Source organism: Pteropus medius, unplaced genomic scaffold (genome assembly GCF_902729225.1).
Source record: "Pteropus medius unplaced genomic scaffold, Ma_sr-lr_union100, whole genome shotgun sequence".
NCBI lineage: Eukaryota > Metazoa > Chordata > Mammalia > Chiroptera > Pteropodidae > Pteropus > Pteropus medius.
Window position 1 is genome coordinate 50,215,225 of NW_024349800.1, and position 17,347 is coordinate 50,232,571.

Genomic DNA, 17,347 nt, shown 5'->3' on the forward strand with positions numbered 1-17,347 from the left:
ATCTCGGTCTGTGGCTGTGAAACATTCTTCCATTGTGTGCACGCGGGTTCTGTCTGCTGAGCCAGACTACCAGTTCCAGAAAGTGCGTTTCTCCTCTTCATTTGTCCCTCCTCCACACTGCCTGCCTAGCTCAGGGCTGACCAGGAGGGACATGTGCCTGCAGTTGTGCTTTCTCATCCGAGCCGATCCAGCCACCCTGTCTCCCCAGGCACTTGCTGTGTGACCTAAGCTGTGTGCAGTGTCTGCCATCCATGTTAGAGCACAGGCTGAGCTGCTCTAGCAAGCTAGATTGGTGCGAACGAGAAGAAGGCTTGTATGGGGTTCGATGGTGTCAGGGACCAAGCTCCTGCCACCTTGTGACCGACATCTGTCTGTACGGTTAGAGATGGCTTGCTGTCACATGCTATCACCAATGCTCAGGAAGGGGTAAAGAGAAGACGCGGAGGCAAACTCCTTTCCTTTTAAGGGCCTCGTCCAGAAGTCGCACCTGTCATTCTATCCCACTGGCCAGAATCTAGTCCCATAGCCACACTTAGCTGCAAGGGAGGTGGAGAAAGATCATATTTAACTAGGTGACTGTGTGCCAAAGAACACTTCTCAAGAACAGGAGAACAGATCATTGGGGGACACCTGATAGTATCTTCTCCCACCATCACCTCCTGGATCGAAGTTGGCCAAGCTGGAGCTCCAAGAGGCTACCTAGTCTCTCATCTCTGCTCCTGTAATTTGCACAGACGGCCACCAGGTGGCGGTGGCACTTTAGTTGAAACCTGGTGATTTAGTTTCCAGTAAGTGAGATATAGGGTGTGAAGAAAATAAAGCACATTTTCTTACTAAGTTATACTTTTTTTTTTGACATGAACAAATAGTAATACCATTAACAAGCAACATTAAAGGGCACTATATTTTTTAATGATGCACAATTTAAAGAATCATCAACTCCTAAGTTACAGTAATTTGTACACACCATAAACTTTTTTTAACCCACGTAAGCAGAACGTGTGATGTTTTTTAAGCTCAGTCAGAAAGAGCGTCTGTTTCTAGTGTATTTAAGACTGGTCTGATACCACAAGGGCCAACAGGCTCCTCCACAGGAAGCCCACCTTCCCTCCTCACATCTCTTGGCAGCAACTTCGACAGCAAGAGGCCTCAGGAATGGACTTGGAGGACAAGGAGGAGACAGACAACACTGAGGGTGAGCCCCTAGAACCCCGAACCTCTGCCTCCCCCTCCTTGCCCGCAGATGCAGGTTCCCCTGCCTGCCACACCAGCTGCTTCTCTTTCCCCCACCCATGGGCCCGCACAAGTGCAGCAGCCAAGGGCATATACCGTGAGGGATCCCTGGGCACCAGCGAACAAACCTGGGCCCTTATCCAGAGTGGCTTTTACTCTGACTAGTTCAGCAACCACAGTGACTGACAGACATTTAAAGCCACAGAACATCAGTGCTGGAAGGGACCTTGGAGTTCATCTCATCCAGCATTTTCCAGAACTTTTTAGTGGGATAATACTAATGGGTATTCTGGAGAGAAAGGGTGATTCTGTGGTCCAATGGGTTAAAGAGGTCTTTTGGTGCAGGACTTCTCAGTGCCTTTAATTTGCAAATGTTATAAATCCCTAGAAGGAAGATATAATATAAAACATTTCCCCCAATTATTTGATCACAATACCCTTTCTTCTAAAGAATTTCAAGAACACCTACACCCGGTGTTCGCTAAATGCAGTTCAGAAAATGTGGATGTAGAACTATGCTCTTAATATTAGACAAGTAGTCTGAGTCCAGAGAAGAAAGTGAGCAACGTCCATGCCCCACTCTGTCAAGGAGCACGATGACGGTCTTTGTACACACGCCCAAGATCTTACTGGGGTCCCGCACCCATGTGAGTCAGGCGTGTAAGGGAGTGTTACCTACATTTTACAGATGAGTACACAGAGACCTGCCAAGTGAAATTAGCAAAGTAAATTACTGGCAGAGCTGGGTGTCCAGCCCAAGTTTTCTTGCTCCCTCGTTTCTGCCCCAAACTGACGAGAAGGCCTCCTTTTCTGTTTCTGGCCAGGCCTGAAGGGGCCGGTGAAGGGCAAGGAGAGGGCAAAGGCCACAAAGGAGGAGAAGAAGAAGAGAACCCAGAGCCCAGGCCCCGGCCAGGGGCCCGAGGCCTCTGAGAAGAAAAGACCCAAGATCGATGAACTTAAGGTAAGGGTCTGGGACAGACCCCACCCAGGGACACGAGGTGGCAGATGAGACAAGACAGAGGCCAGTGGACAGGCCTCATTCCCCTGACGGCCTGGCCTGGCCTGGCTCAGGTGTACCCCAAGGAGCTAGAGTCAGAGTTTGACAACTTTGAAGACTGGCTGCATACCTTCAACCTGCTGCGGGGCAAGACGGGGGACGACGAGGACGGCTCTACCGAGGAGGAGCGCATCGTGGGCCGGTTCAAGGTCGGGCAAGGAGGGAGGCCCAGCCCCTGAGCCCCAGCCCCTGAGCCCCCCATGCCAGCCCAAGCCCCTGCTTGCCTTGCTGCAGGGCTCTCTCTGCGTATACAAAGTGCCACACCCAGAGGACATGTCCCGGGAAGCTGGCTACGACCCCACCTACGGCATGTTCCAGGGCATCCCCAGCAATGACCCCATCAACGTGCTGGTCCGAGTCTATGTGGTCCGGGTGAGACTCCCCTCGCATCCCCTCCCCTGAGTTGCCCAGCCCTCCAGGAGGGGTCGAAGCAACTGCACACTGACAGCCCCCTACTGGGAGGCGCGTGGAAGGTTATCAGGTCTAGTTCCCATCTTTTGTAGAGAAGGAGCCAAGACCCAGAGAGGGACAGTAACTTGCCCAGGGTCACACAGCAAGTCTCCTGCCTCGGGTCCAGTGCTCCAGCCCTTCACCAACTTGGGACCCTCAGAGAGTAAGGCAGGGGTGCTGGAAGGTGAGGGTATAGGAAGCCTGCTCAGGAGCACCCTCCCCAATCCCAGGCCACGGACCTGCACCCCGCAGACATCAACGGCAAAGCTGACCCCTACATCGTTATCCGGCTGGGCAAGACCGACATCCGTGACAAGGAGAACTACATCTCCAAGCAGCTCAACCCTGTATTTGGGAAGTGAGTCCTCCTAGTGGCCCTCCCACCCCTGCCCCTACTTTCCCAGCCCAGACCACCTCCCACCGTACCCCACCCTCAACCCCTCTCCCCACCCCACCCTGCCAGATCCTTTGACATCGAGGCCTCCTTCCCCATGGAATCCATGCTGACGGTGGCTGTGTACGACTGGGATCTGGTAGGCACCGACGACCTCATTGGGGAAACCAAGATTGACCTGGAGAACCGATTCTACAGCAAGCACCGCGCCACCTGTGGCATCACCCAGACCTACTCCACGTGCGTGGGACCGGGCAGGACTGGGTGGGGCGGGGGGCGGGGTGAGCCTGCCGCACCTCGACTCTAAAACCAAGATTCGGAGTGTGTTGTTTGGGAAGGTAGACAGACAGACATGTTACGGTTTCCATCCCAAGCCAAGCCTCCACTGCTACAGGCTCTGGGCACAGCCTTCAGGGGCCAGGACTGCAGATTCCAAGACAAGGAGAGAGCGGAGGCAGGACAGGAGAGAAAAGCGGGCTGGAAGGAGAGGCACTGTGCTTTAGGAAGAGTCCACTGGGGATCTGGCTGGCCTCTGCCACTGACAGGCTGCGTGTCCCTTAACCTCTCTGGTTGTCAGCTTCCTCGTGGGAGTCCTGGAGGTTCCAGAGAAGGGGGCATCATAGGGGAATGGAGTGGGCTGCACAGGAGGAGACTAGATGCTCATCCTTGGGACACTGGGCACATGAGGCCAGAGCCCAGGGCAGGAGGGACCAGGCTCCAGCAGCCGGAGCATCTCAGCTGAGCCTGGAGCCCAGGGCAGGGTCCAGTTCCTGACTTAACCAGTTGCCGCCTGGGGATGGCCCAGCTCCACCTGAGCCCCACCAAGCCCGTATGCCCCTCCCACAGACATGGCTACAATATCTGGCGGGACCCCATGAAGCCCAGCCAGATCCTGACCCGCCTCTGCAAGGATGGCAAAGTGGACGGCCCCCACTTTGGGCCCCCTGGGAGAGTGAAGGTGTCCAACCGGGTCTTCACGGGGCCCTCTGAGATCGAAGACGAGAATGGTAATGGAGCACTAGATGCAGCCACGGGGGTGGCAGAGGCCAGGGAGGGACCTGTGCTTCCCTGAGGCGGGACCTCCAGGCCGAGACTGGGGTCTCCGCTGCCGGGGCTGAGTGACCCTCTGCTCATCAGCCCAGAGCCCACGCCTGCCTGCCCAGCCCCTGCCCGCCCTCCCCTGGCTACACAGCAATTGCCCGCTCGTTGCCTCTCTCCCTCTCAGCATCTCTATGGACGAGGGAGGGTCTCCCCATTCTGTAGATGAGAAACTGAGACCCAGAGAGTTTAGTGACTTGCCCAAGGCCACGTGGCTCCAAGCTCTGCACTCTCCCAACTCCTTCACCCATCTGACCCTTCTCAGAGAATCGGGAGGACCTATGCTGGCCACCTGCAGGGTGCTGAGACAGGAAGTAGATTCCTGCCTTCCCTGACCTCACAGCCCCACAGGCGAAGGAAACCCAAGGACACAGACCCCTCTGGGCCCTATGGGACAGCCGAGAGCTTGGACAAGCCACTTGTCTCTTTGTGCCTCAGTTTCCCCAACCATAAAACAGAGATGGGCAGATCAGTGGTGGCTCAGGGGCCTCTTTGCTCCTGAGTTTCTGCTGAGCCCATGTATGCAGCTGACACTCTGGCACCCGTAGGTCAGAGGAGGCCCACAGAAGAGCACGTGGCGCTGTGTGCCTTGTGGCACTGGGAGGACATCCCCCGAGTGGGCTGCCGTCTGGTGCCAGAACACGTGGAGACGCGGCCACTGCTCAACCCTGACAAGCCTGGCATCGAGCAGGTGACTCGCCTGAGGTTCTTTGGTATTTGGGATCAGGGAGTCCAGGCCTGGGTCCATAAAATGGGCCCCCATGCTATTGGCTGCATTCCCCAAAGCCTGTGGCACCTCCCACCATGTCCCTCTATGATAACTCCAGTGGCACATGTCTTTGCCTTGACCGAGAACCATATCAACTGGGGTGGAGACCTGGGATGTTTCTCTCAGAAGCTGTGATTGGCTAGTGATGATGTCATAGGAATTCCTGGCACCCAAGGATGAAAACTGATGAAATGAGTCCTGACAGGACAAAGGTTGGGAGGGAGAGGAGAGCTGGCCTCCCTGGGCAGTGGAGAAGTCTGCGGGGAGACCTGCCACGCCCCTTCTTTCTCAGGGCCGCCTGGAGCTGTGGGTGGACATGTTTCCCATGGACATGCCAGCCCCCGGGACACCTCTGGACATCTCCCCCCGGAAGCCCAAGAAGTGAGCTGCTCGGACCCAGCACCACTCCCTCCTTGCCCCCGCCCCTTGCTGTTTACAGAGCCCCGGGTCCGCCAGTCAGCATACCCCCACCCCCACCCCCACTAGCCTTGTAGTAACAGACCAACCCATCCAGAGAGTTGTGGGGCTTGCCCTTGGCGGGTCCTTTTCCGAGGCGGGAGCCACAATCCCACTGTGCAGTCAGTGAGGGCCATGAGTACACACCAGCACCCACCATGGACTTTCATCAAAATATGGGTTCCCACACACGTGCCCACACATACACACACGCAAGACAGAGAACCCCTGAGAGCCAGCTCTGCTCTCTGACAGTCCCCACACCAGGCTGTCATTAAGCTCTGCCAAGTTTTATTTAAACCACCTGGCAATGAGATGAGCAGGAGCGAGAGCCTGGAAGAGGTTGGGGAGAGCCCTGGAAAGAGCACCGGATCGGGAGCCAAGCCAGCTGCCTCTCATAGACCCTGGCCAGGTCACTTTTCCTCCCTAATCCTCAGTTTTCCCGTCTGTAAAGTGACGGGATCATCGAGTCACTGTCAACTCTGACACCCTCGATGTCCGGCATCAGAACCGCTTTCACGGGCATATGACTTCGCACAGGGACTCAAGCTCAGAGGGGCCCATGCTTATTTCAAGATGGCATCTTCAAATTCTTAATGATTTTTTTAACATGGAGCCCCACATTTCCATCTTGCACTGGGTGGGCACGTTACGCAGACAGTTCTGCCTGGAATAGCCCCAGGTCTGAGGCCACAAATGTGCCGTTCCAGGGACCATAACTAGGGGACACCTCAACCCACTGTGTAACGGGGGCTTGCAGTCCAGTGCTTAACTCCACACTTCAGTTCTTAGTGGATAACTCAAATTCACTCCTAATGATTGGAACGTAACTGCCTCATTTATAACGACGGTTACATGTCAAGGGGGAAAATCCTCATCAGCAACAAGGACATAAAGGAAACTAGATTCCTTGGGTGTTCACTGCCAGCTGCTGGGCTGAAACATAAACTTCTTTAGATCCAGTATGGAGCCTCTGGCCTCTGAAGACGGGGACCTTGCTCCCGACTCCCTGGGCCTCGCCTCAGCCACCCTCAGCAGCTGGGCCCTGCCCCTGCCTGCCCCGAGCCAGACTCCCTGTCCAGGACTGTGCTCTGGGACCCGGAGCTCCAGCTGTACTGGCTCCCCCTGGGGCTCCCCTCACAGTGGCCACACTGCCAGGCAGACCCTCGGTCACACCCCCAGGGGTCCCAACATTTCTCCATCCCCTCTGCTCTCTCAGCCCCGACCTGCCCAGGCCATCCTCACTCCAAGTCCTCAGGACTTCTCTTGGTCATCTCATCTCCAGCCCCCTGCCCAAGGCCCTAGGGTAACCCCCACCTCCCAGAGTGCTAATCAGCCTTTCCCCCTGCCCAGGTACGAGCTACGGGTCATCGTGTGGAACACGGATGAGGTGGTCCTAGAGGACGATGACTTCTTCACTGGGGAGAAGTCCAGTGACATTTTTGTGCGGGGGTGGGTGAGGGATCCTCGGTGGGTGAGGGGTCCTTGGTTGGGTGGGGGCTGAGCTAGGCGAGCCCACCTTCCTGGGGTGCAGGAGAAGAGGGAGAAGACAAGGAGAACTGTGGGGTGCGTAGAGGCCCCACCTGTGTGGCTGCAGGTCTGGAGTGGGTGGTGCCCCACAGGTGGCTGAAGGGCCAGCAGGAGGACAAGCAGGACACAGACGTCCACTACCACTCCCTGACTGGCGAGGGCAACTTCAACTGGCGCTACCTCTTCCCCTTCGACTACCTGGCTGCCGAGGAGAAGATCGTCATCTCCAAGAAGGAGTCCATGTTCTCCTGGGACGAGACGGAATACAAGATCCCAGCCCGGCTCACCCTGCAGATCTGGGACGCCGACCACTTCTCCGCCGACGACTTCCTGGGTGCAGAGCTGGGCTGGGGCGGGGCACTGGGACCCAGCATGCAGGGGGCCGCGGGGCGGGGAGAGGCAGGGACAAGGTGAGCCCACTGGTCTGTCAGAACTGACTCCAAAGTTGCCACAGGGGCCATCGAGCTGGACCTGAACCGGTTCCCACGGGGCGCCAAGACGGCCAAGCAGTGCTCCATGGAGATGGCCACGGGGGAGGTGGACGTGCCTCTGGTTTCTATCTTCAAGCAGAAGCGCGTCAAAGGCTGGTGGCCCCTCCTGGCCCGCAATGAGAATGATGAGTTTGAGCTCACGGTGGGCACCACCGCCACTGCTCGGGTGCTGGGCCGGGCCGGGTCGGGCCGAGGGGCCGAGGGGCTGGCAGCCGGCCCGGGCACTGGGACAGTTCTCTTCCTGTCCGCAGGGCAAGGTGGAGGCGGAGTTGCATCTACTGACAGCAGAAGAGGCGGAAAAGAATCCAGTGGGCCTGGCCCGCAACGAACCTGACCCCCTGGAGAAACCCAAGTGAGTGCCCGCTCTGCCCAGGCCCCAGCCATGCTGGTCCCAGGGACGCCGGGATGGGAGGGAGGGGCCAGAACCTTCTGGTCTCCTTGTCCTCACTTCTGCCCCCGCTCCCCCTTCCTGGGAACTACTTAGCCTGGGGTCGGCCCCCTCTTGGCCAGGCCCTCTTGCCACACCCTGAGCCTTCACCCTCTGTGTCCTTTCTCCGTGCTCCCTCTGCTCCACCTGCTGCTCCAGCCGGCCCGACACAAGCTTCCTCTGGTTCTTGAACCCTCTCAAGTCCGCCCGCTACTTCTTGTGGCACACATATCGCCGGCTGCTCCTCAAACTGCTGCTGCTCGTGCTGCTGCTCCTCCTCCCCGCCCTTTTCCTCTACTCTGTGCCTGGCTACCTAGTCAAGAAGATCCTTGGGGCCTGAGCCCGGCATCCTCCTGGGTCTGGTACTCCTCCCTTCTTCCTCTGGACCTGGGGCTCGTGAGCTCGGCAGCATGCGGAACACGCACACACGCGCACACGGTGCACACACAGCTCACGCAGCTCGCACAGAGCAACTTTCCAGCTTTCAAACAGCATCCCAGACTCTCAAAACTGGAAATGACTACTTTACATGATTACATATGGGGCCTGCCTGGTGAAGGAACCAACCACAGCGCCCCTAGCAGATTAGGGGAGACCTAGACCTCGGCCTAGGTTTCCAAGTTGCCAATCCAGCACTCCTCACGCACCGCCGCGTCCTCTCGCAGCGACATCCTGACAGACTAACCCAATTGCATCGGCAGGAAGAAGCCGAGACACGGACAGGGCAAGGGGAAGGGGTTTGGCTAGGACTGGCCGGCGAGTCCTGAATACTTCCTGCAGCAGCCACCTCCTAACCCAGACCTGTTTTCCCACACGGGAAGACAATAAGTAGCTTGATCCAGTGCCAACATCTGAATAGCCGACATTTGCTAAGCACCTGCTTGGTGCCAGGCCCTGTGCTGAGAGCTTCACCCCTCACTGCCTCACTTTACCCTTTTGCTAACCCGGAGGTGGGATCCACCATTAACCCATTATAAACGTGAGGAAACTGAGGCTCAAACAGGTGCTATGTGCCTGGCCCAGCTGGGGGTGGAAACCAGGCGCCCTGCGCCCATGCCTCGCCCTGCCCCCTATTTACACTGAGCACGGCTCGGGGGCCGAGGTCTCTGTCCTCCAGGAGTCGGCAGGGCGAGAGTTTGGAAAAGCATATTCAATACTTTACAGAATGTAAAGCTCGACGAGCACTTCTTGCTTAGAGAGCCATGAGGAAGGTAGAGCAGCAGTCGCACCTCGACGGTGGGCAGGCCGCGGGGGGCGGCGGGCTCCTCAGACTCTTGGCCATTTATGTTCATCAGAAAGGGAGAGGTCGAGAAACTGATCTCAGTGACAGGGAGCAGCGACTGGACCATATGCAATGAACCGCTAACTAGAGCTTCCTAATAATCAGAATCGCTTGCGCTGTGGCAGCTTCTTCTTCAAGGAGTGAGCCGCCCTGGCCACCAGTGTTCAGGTAGAGGCCGATGGCTGCCCAATGGCCATCTAGGCCTTGGGAGGAGGTTGAGACGCTAGAGGACGGGGAATATAAGCAGAAAACCTGGCGCTTAGTAACGGGCTCACGCCCTGGCTCCAGCACTCACTGTTTTTGGGATTGGGCCCATGGTGGGGCCTCTTGGGGTCTAGAAGGGCTGAGGGGATGAGGTGCCCTGGGAGATGCTCGCTGCCTGACCGCAACTCCCCTCTCCCAGCCGGCCCGACACCGCCTTCGTCTGGTTCCTCAACCCCCTCAAGTCCATCAAGTACCTCATCTGCACGCGGTACAAGTGGCTCATCATCAAGATCGTGCTGGCACTGCTGGGGCTGCTCATGCTGGCCCTCTTCCTCTACAGCCTCCCCGGCTACATGGTCAAGAAGCTTCTAGGGGCATGAAGGCCCCCTGGCCTCCCCGCAGCTCCTCTCCTGGGCTTGTGCATCTGTCCTTCCCTCCTCTGGCATGGACTTTTCAGTCTCTCTGGGGAGCCTGGGGAGCCCCGTGTCCACCCTTCAGGCCTCAGATTCCAGGAGCCCGTCTCCTGCTTACTGGGCTAGCGACACCCCAGTGCCCATCCTCACCTCCCCAAGCCTGCTGTTTGCCAGGTCCTGCCCCTCTGGTCCCTGCCCGTGGGGTGAGGTGCCGGTGGGAGTTGGGGTCTGCCCCACCTTGCAGAGGCGCCACCCTTCTTTGGGGCCTGGCTCCAGAGGAAGCTGCCCCAAGCCCTCCCCAGGCCTTCTAGCTGAGGACTAGACCTCTAATGAAATTAATGGAGAATCCTAACATGGGCCAGAGCTTTCAAAAGAATGAATGAGCAAAAAGCATCGTCCTCCCCTCCCCCAAATATAATCTTGTGAGGGCAGCTGATAGCACCAGTCTTTGTTCTGCAGAAGTGGGCCAGACCCTTCCTACTCATCCAGCGGGGTGGCTGCCTCTGCCCCTGCCCTCCACATTCCACATGGCTCCTCCTTCTGCCCAGGCAGCCCCTGGTCCCTGCTCTGCCTGTGATCGCTTCCCAGAGCTTCCTCTGCCCCGGTTGGTGCCCGCAAGCCTAGACGAGGAGCAGTGAGTTTGGAAAAGCATATTCAGTACTTTACAGAATGTGTCGCCTTCCGTGCCCCTCCTCCCACAGGCAACCGCTGCCCTCCTGTCCGGGGCAGAGCAATAACACACTCCCCTCCCGGCCCCCGCAGAGCACACCCTCCCCGCCCCTGCAGTTGCAGCCAGGAGTTTGTACTTGGAGTGCTGCCCCCTGCCTGCGTGAGCTGGGTTTCTCTGGACTGATTTTCCTTTCTTGAGTGATTTTTCTCTTAATTAAAGAAATCAAACGCTGAGCCGACAAGTCTGCAGTTGGTCAGGCGGGAGGACGGGTGGGGGTGCAGGGTCAGTGAGCACTCTGAGGCTGGCAGACTCGGTTCCAGCTGGGCCTCTCTGACTTTTCCTTTGTGTGACCCTCATGGCCCAGGGTTCAACACAGGCCTAAGGCACAGAGCCACCTGCCCAGGCTGACCACTGGAGGAGACTCACACCACAACCCAGGGACACAACAGGGTGGACCCGGAGGCCCCAACAGCTCACCAAAAGGGTTCTGCAGGCCCAAGGAGAGTCTGAAAGCTTAAGGCCCCACGAGCTGCCCCAAAGCTCCGGCCTCTACTCGCAGACACCAACAAGGGAGCCACTGGCCTGGGCCTCATCTCACAGCACCATGCCTGTTCTCCCACCGCAGTCTGAGGCTGGGGACAAAGACCCCTCCTGACACAGAGATGGGGCAGGGGCCCATGTCTCACTGGACCCAACCAACCTCTCTCGAAAGATTCAGCCACTTTTTAAAGACTTTAATCATGACTGCAGGGTACAGGTAACTCCTCGTCACCCTGACAGGCCCTACAGTGGCAGTTCTGGCAATGCAGCGGGGGCCCTGCAGCTCCCCAGTTACATGTGCCGGCTCCGGCACCAACACCGGCACCAACACCAGTGTCGGCTCTCGCACGGCAGCCATTTCAGGTCTGGTTCGATTTGGTGGGGATCCGGAACACCTGAGTTGGAGGAACCTGCAGTTCAGAGTTTATCTGGAAAAGAGAGAGTAAAGGTCATCATGTTTCCCCCAGAGTTCTCCTACTTCATGACCTCTGGGGGTCAGGTGCACATGTCGGCTCTCCCACAGGCCTCTGAATCTGCATGCATCTCCCGCCCAAATGCTTCCGGATGCCTGGGAACGCCCACATCTGCATTCCTTCAGAAGACAAGTTCCAGGGTTTCTTGTCTGGCTTTTGCTCCAGCTAGCTAACCTCTGGGAATGTTCTCAACCTTCCACTCTGATCCATCCCTTCCCCTCTTCACCTGCCATCCCACACCAGCCCAGCCCTGCCCTTCCCTCCTCCTCCCCCATCTTCTCGTATACAGTAGCACCCAATGAAGCATGGACCACATGGTCCCCTACTGTCTGAGTCCTGTCGCAGGACAAGAGGCCGTCGCGATGCCCAGGCTTACCACATCCCCTGTTCAGGTGTGGCCTGGCGCCTGAGACCACGTAGGGCCACACAACCCCAGTGCCTCGGCTTACGGCTGGCCTTAGTCACCTCTCACACGCACAGCTGACAACAGAGGAGCTGTGCTCAGCCTAGCGTCACACCCCTCCTGGTCCACGGCCTCAGAGCTGTGTGAAGGACTCTCCACCACTGAGTCAGGGTCAGCAGCTGTGTTATGAACCAAAGCGGGCAGAGACAGGGAGATCTCTCCTCTTGCCAAGCCGCGGGGAAGTCGCCCGAACTATCACTGGCAAGCAGGGGCCAACATCTGCCCCATCAAACCTCAGGCCCAACAACCTGGGCCGGCAGAGCAGGAAAAGCCTGGGCAAGTCACGAAGTCTCCGAGCTTTGATTCTCCTGTCGGTGGAGCGGGGGTCTGCTCTCTCCCCCTCATGGGGCACTTGTTAGGACCAAAGAAGAAAACTCGTCTGGGAAGGCTAGGCAGGCTGTGACATGTCACCGGCTCTGGTCTGCTTCTAAGGGCAGTCCAACGAGCAACTGATGCCCAAAGCCATGGCCATCACAGGGACACTATTACAAACCACGGGCTCACTTGCCTCTGGTCGGGGAGGGCACACCTCATTTCCTAATTTCAGGTCCAGTCCTACCACCTCCCAGGCCTCCCGCTCTCTCCCTGGAGGGTCCCCGTCACCCACCTTGGAGTCTAGATACTGCTGCAGCAGCATCTGCAGCTCTGTGTTCTGCTGCTCCAGAGAACTGTTTTCTATCAGTAGCTTGGCCCTCTGGGTCAGGATGAGGCTTTGAGCAGAAAAAGTGGTGAGAGACCCATGGCTTCCTCCGTCCTCTACCAAGCAGGGGCCAGGTCTCTGTTTCTGTTCTGGTTGGAGCTGGGAGATGACGCCAGAAGCCGCACCCACCAGAGCAGCCCTCCTGGCCTGACTGAGCCAGACCAGCCACCCAGCACTGCATGCACCCAACGGGAGTTGCCAAAGGCAGCTTCTCTTTCCGAGAGTTCATGGGACAAGGAGGCAACAACTGTGGCCGCTCCGCGACACACATACTCACTGGTATTTCTCCAAGGCTGTGTATAAACCATCCCAGAGGTTCTGTGTCGTGGGAGGGATAACCGTGGCCAGGGCCTTCCAGTACTGGGAGTCCTTGGAGGTATCGCGCACATCCTTCAGCAACTTCATTGGTGGCCGAGAGTCCCTGAAGGTCAAGGGTACTGATGCCATTCTGTCCATTTGGCACCACGCAGGCCCCCAAGCAATGCCAGTCACAGTGCCTGTCCCTCACAGTTTTTCCATCTGTCACCTTCCCACTCAGCTATACAAACTTATCAGATTATGGGAGATTCTCAGCAAGGACACTTGCTCAACCAGTGTTCCTGATTCTTGGTGCCACTGTCATCTTTTGAGCACTGCTGGAGTTTCATCCACACTTTTTCTTTCAATCAGTTTACCTCACTGGCTTTAAAGCTCATTATTATGCCCATTTCTCTCACTAATGCATCCAAAAGAGCTCTCAAAATTTGTCGTCATCTCTCCACCCCCTCTAAGTTAGCCCTGATCCAGGATATCACCTCCCACCTGGACAAACCTTCCCACCATGCTCCTTGGATCCAGCATCGCCTCCTCCCTGACACCAAAATGATCTTCCTAAAACCTAGTCCAATAACAGCCCCCCTGCTTAAGATTCTTTTTGTGGCTCCAGTCCACTAAATGGTGAAGACCAAGATCATGGGCATGTTAGGCTCTCCAAGATCTGGCCTCGCTTCCCTACCCACCGGACGCTCTTTCTAGACCCTTGATACTCTAGTCATACCTCTTTGTCACAATTTTTTTAATATACCAGGCCTTTCCCCATGCTGTGACACCCTGAAATGCCCTTTCCCCCACTTTATCCACTGAGGAAAACTCAGTTCCAGCGCCATCTCCTCCTAAAGCTCTCTCTGACATGGCAAATGGAGTTGACCGCTTTCTACTCTAAGCATCATGACACCTTGTGTATGCTTTGACCACTGTTCTGATCACAAGGTGTTACTCCCACAGGGCCTACACATAGCAGACCCCAATAAATGTTTGTTGAATGAATGAATGAATGATAAATGCATGAAAAAATGCAAAGCACTTCTACCCCCCCATTTCTTTCATTATAATGTCCACTGATTCCTCTAGCCTTCCTTTTGAATATCCCTTTACTCACGCCCTCAAACTCTTGCTCAGCAGCCTATTCTCCACGCACTGGCATCCGCTTGGCCTCCCATCCCATCCAGCTTCCCCAGTTCTCAGGCAAGCCCTCCGGCACCGCAGCCCACCTGGGCTTCTTTAGGCCCATGACAAAGGCCTTCAGAATCTTGAGGACATCATTGGAGTGGATAAGCCTAGGAGAATGGGGGACCTCCTTCTCTTCCGGCTCCTTTTCCACGGGGCTTTCTTCCCCCTCTCCCTTGAGGTCTAGCTGCTCTGCTGACTCCAAAGCTGATACCAGGCTTGTTCGATCCTGTAGGGATGACAAATTCCAGGCATTGATCTGGAGAAAGCTGCAAGGGGTAACTGTAAGTTGGGGGTAGCAAGTGTCAGTGTATATAGACAGGAAGAAAAAAATAGAGAAAAGATTGTAGGAAGTTACAGACGTTACATAAAAGATGCAGAGGGAGACATGTACACAAGGAAAGAAATAGTGAGGAGAAAGAGTAGAAGAGAAGGGGGTGCGACCAGGGAGAGAGGCACATGGGGCTTCAAAACAATGATAATGCTCCATTTCTAAATCTGGGTTCACAGGTGCTTGTTTTATTGATATTCACAAAGCTTTTGTGATTTACACATCCTTTTGAATAATACAAAATAAACTTTATTTTAATTTTTAAATTTAAAAAAGTTTTCCTCCCACTTCTATCTCACGGTTCGTTCAGTTTACTTCTCACAGGCAAACCAGTGTTGTCAGCTTCTTATGCATCCTTCCGAAGACATCATATGGCCATACAAGCACAGAACATTTTTCCTTCCCATTTTTACATAAATGAAACTGTACCTACATAATTCTGCACTTTGCTTTCTTCTCATACCAATAAACCTTAGAGATCTTTTCAAATAAATACACAAAGAACTTCTTTGTTCTTTTTTATAGTCGCACAGCATCCCATTGTGTAGATGTACCAGATATTATTTAATCAAGTCCTTAATGATGGAAATTCAGGTTGTTTCCAATCTTCTGCCATTTCGAGCAATGCTAGAGTGAATAAGCTGCAATGAACATATCATTTCAAATGTACTGAGCTATATCAATAGGATAAAATCCTAGAAGAGGAACTGCAGGATAAAGTGTATACGGTTTTAACTGACACTGCCAAATTGCCTTCCATGGAACCTGCAACAATTTACACTCCCGCCAGCAACTTATGAGTGTGCCTGTTTCCAACATCTCAGCCATCACTATGTGTTCTCAGACTTGCAGAGTTTTGCCAACCGGACAGGTGAAAATGGAGTTCGAGCAGTTTTAATTTACATTTATTTCTCTTATTAAAAGAAAGCCTCACTCCGCCTGACTTCAAATTATACAGTAATCAAAACGGCATGGTATTGGCAGAAAAACAGATACACGGACCAGTGGAACAGAATCGAGAGTCCAGAAGTAAAACCATATTTATATGGGCAAATAGTTTTCAACAAAAAAAACAGAAACATACAGTGGAGGCAACCCTTGACTGACCTCACAGACTGCAAGGACCTTGTCAGCTTACAATCCCTTATTTTTTTATTTTTTACGCCTACAGCACCTGGTCTTCCTAGGTGGTCTCCCATCCAAGTACTAACCAGGCCCAACTCCGCTTAGCTTCCGAGATCAGACAGAATCGGGCTTGTTCTGGGTAGCATGGCCGTAGACCCATCAGAATTTTTTTACTGCAGTCAAATATTTCTTTCTCCCTCCCCCTTTATGGTTTCTGGTTTTTGTCCACACAATCAACCCTTTTTCGAAGGATATCCAGGATACTTACCCTGTGGCTAGCAATAATAAAAAAAAATCTTTCAAATTCAAGTTTTTAATTATCAAAATAAAATCTTATGTTTTTAACATGATGACTTCTTCGGAGTAGTCTATTACAACCAAGATAGGTATTACAAATGGGCCCTGCTTTGAAGGGAAGTGTTATGGATCAAATATTCAGAACTTGGTGGGACTGGGTCTCATCGTGGCTGACGCCTGGCTATGAGAGAAGGCCCAGGAAAAGATCCCTCGGACCTCAATATGAGAATATCCTCTCACCTCCAGCCATTCCTTCCTTCACAAACAGAAAAAGTCATAATAATAAAGGAAACAGTAACTTAGCTGTCCCTGCCATAAAACCCGCACTGTTTCTCCAGAAGTGTTCTTCAGAGGCAACGATGCTCCCCTGGGGGCTTTTAGGAGGATTGAAAATGCTCCCTTTTCAATTGCGCTTCACCTTACCTGGCTGAAGGATGAATGATGAGCTTGATATCTGAGGAAGAAGTTCACCAGTTTATACAAGTCATCCTCACTTTCAATTCCAAGGGCCTGGGAGGAAAAACAGAATGACTACTCAAACACCACATCTAGAGTCCACCGGCTCCAGAAGTTAAGAGATCCTCAGCTCCTGAGAGCAAGAGGCTTGTCTGGCTCTCCTCAACAACCCCGGTGCCTGCCATGGCCCAGAGTAGAGGCCGCTCAACACTGGGAAAGCACAGTGAATCAGAGACACACGCGTCAGAACAGAGAAACAAAGCTCAGAGTCAGGAACTGCTCCATACAGACCTGATGGGTAGGAAAATGCTAAATGGAGCTGAACATGCATCTGAGTTTAGGGGTAGAGGGAAGAATCTACAATCTGAGAGCTGGGCCATGAGAGAGAGAAGCTAGCAGAGGAAGGGTCAGGGATGGGAGACATCTAAACGACTCAGGACAATCTGTTGTGTGGAGAGTAAATAAAGGGAAGGATGCAACGTGAGCCCGGAGTCGGCCCGGGAGAGCCGCATCTATTCCCAGGGCTGAGGCAATGTTGGAAAAACATAGGGGGCTGTCTTAAAATGAGGCCCCCATCCCACGTCCACTCAGCCCAGTGAGACTCACTGAGAAGATGGCGTCCAACCTCAGCAGATAGCATTCGCTCTTCTCCAGGGGAAGGAGAAGGCTCAGCAGCTTGTTCTCAATGAGAAAACCCTGAGGAGAAGGAAGATGACGTCTCCAGTCAGAGACGGCTTTCAGGAACGAGCGCCAGGGTCTGTAGCCTCCCTCTGTATAGCCCACCAAGGATGACACCACAGAGCAGAGCCCCAGGGGTGAGGCTCTGGATATCAGGTTCCCCAGAGGCAGGTTCCTGGGGTGCCTAAGAGCCCTTCCCAGGAACAAAGCCAACCTTCGCCATGGACTTAGTTCCCCCGCCTCACCCACAAGCCCCTGGGCAAACACCTGAGTTCCCCAGAGCAGTCCACACCTGATCCAATCACAGATGCCTACCCACCCAACA

General features: G+C 54.7%; 2 protein-coding genes and 1 pseudogene across 9 annotated transcripts in view; 1 reads left to right on the plus strand and 2 right to left on the minus strand.

The window, feature by feature from the left end:
- OTOF (otoferlin) overlaps window positions 1-10,515 on the plus strand; it is a 90,514-nt gene extending 79,999 nt beyond the window's left edge. For 2 of the 4 annotated variants that reach the window (XM_039887613.1, XM_039887616.1), the window contains exons 33-46: window positions 1,129-1,195; window positions 2,058-2,194; window positions 2,305-2,439; window positions 2,525-2,662; window positions 2,971-3,098; window positions 3,204-3,374; window positions 3,981-4,141; window positions 4,781-4,923; window positions 5,294-5,382; window positions 6,811-6,909; window positions 7,080-7,321; window positions 7,442-7,620; window positions 7,730-7,830; window positions 8,065-8,262. In XM_039887613.1, the coding sequence (XP_039743547.1) occupies window positions 1,129-1,195; window positions 2,058-2,194; window positions 2,305-2,439; window positions 2,525-2,662; window positions 2,971-3,098; window positions 3,204-3,374; window positions 3,981-4,141; window positions 4,781-4,923; window positions 5,294-5,382; window positions 6,811-6,909; window positions 7,080-7,321; window positions 7,442-7,620; window positions 7,730-7,830; window positions 8,065-8,245 (1,971 nt within the window). In that variant the 3' untranslated portion in view covers window positions 8,246-8,262. Of the gene's footprint in view, window positions 1-1,128; window positions 1,196-2,057; window positions 2,195-2,304; window positions 2,440-2,524; window positions 2,663-2,970; window positions 3,099-3,203; window positions 3,375-3,980; window positions 4,142-4,780; window positions 4,924-5,293; window positions 5,383-6,810; window positions 6,910-7,079; window positions 7,322-7,441; window positions 7,621-7,729; window positions 7,831-8,064; window positions 8,263-9,590 lie in introns of those variants that run through there. The other 2 variants (XM_039887615.1, XM_039887614.1) reach the window with 1 other exon arrangement.
- A 678-nt stretch (window positions 10,516-11,193) lies between these two features.
- Window positions 11,194-17,347, minus strand: part of DRC1 (dynein regulatory complex subunit 1) — a 35,516-nt gene continuing 29,362 nt past the window's right edge. For 3 of the 5 annotated variants that reach the window (XM_039887622.1, XM_039887620.1, XM_039887618.1), the window contains 7 exons: window positions 16,951-17,040; window positions 16,312-16,398; window positions 14,180-14,364; window positions 12,928-13,071; window positions 12,558-12,660; window positions 11,953-12,069; window positions 11,194-11,442 (listed from right to left, as the gene is read on the minus strand). In XM_039887622.1, coding sequence (XP_039743556.1) covers window positions 11,989-12,069; window positions 12,558-12,660; window positions 12,928-13,071; window positions 14,180-14,364; window positions 16,312-16,398; window positions 16,951-17,040 — 690 coding nt within the window. In that variant the 3' untranslated portion in view covers window positions 11,194-11,442; window positions 11,953-11,988. The remainder of the gene's footprint in view (window positions 11,443-11,952; window positions 12,070-12,557; window positions 12,661-12,927; window positions 13,072-14,179; window positions 14,365-16,311; window positions 16,399-16,950; window positions 17,041-17,347) is intronic. The other 2 variants (XM_039887621.1, XM_039887619.1) reach the window with 2 other exon arrangements.
- Window positions 15,629-15,747, minus strand: LOC120622300 (uncharacterized; annotated as a pseudogene).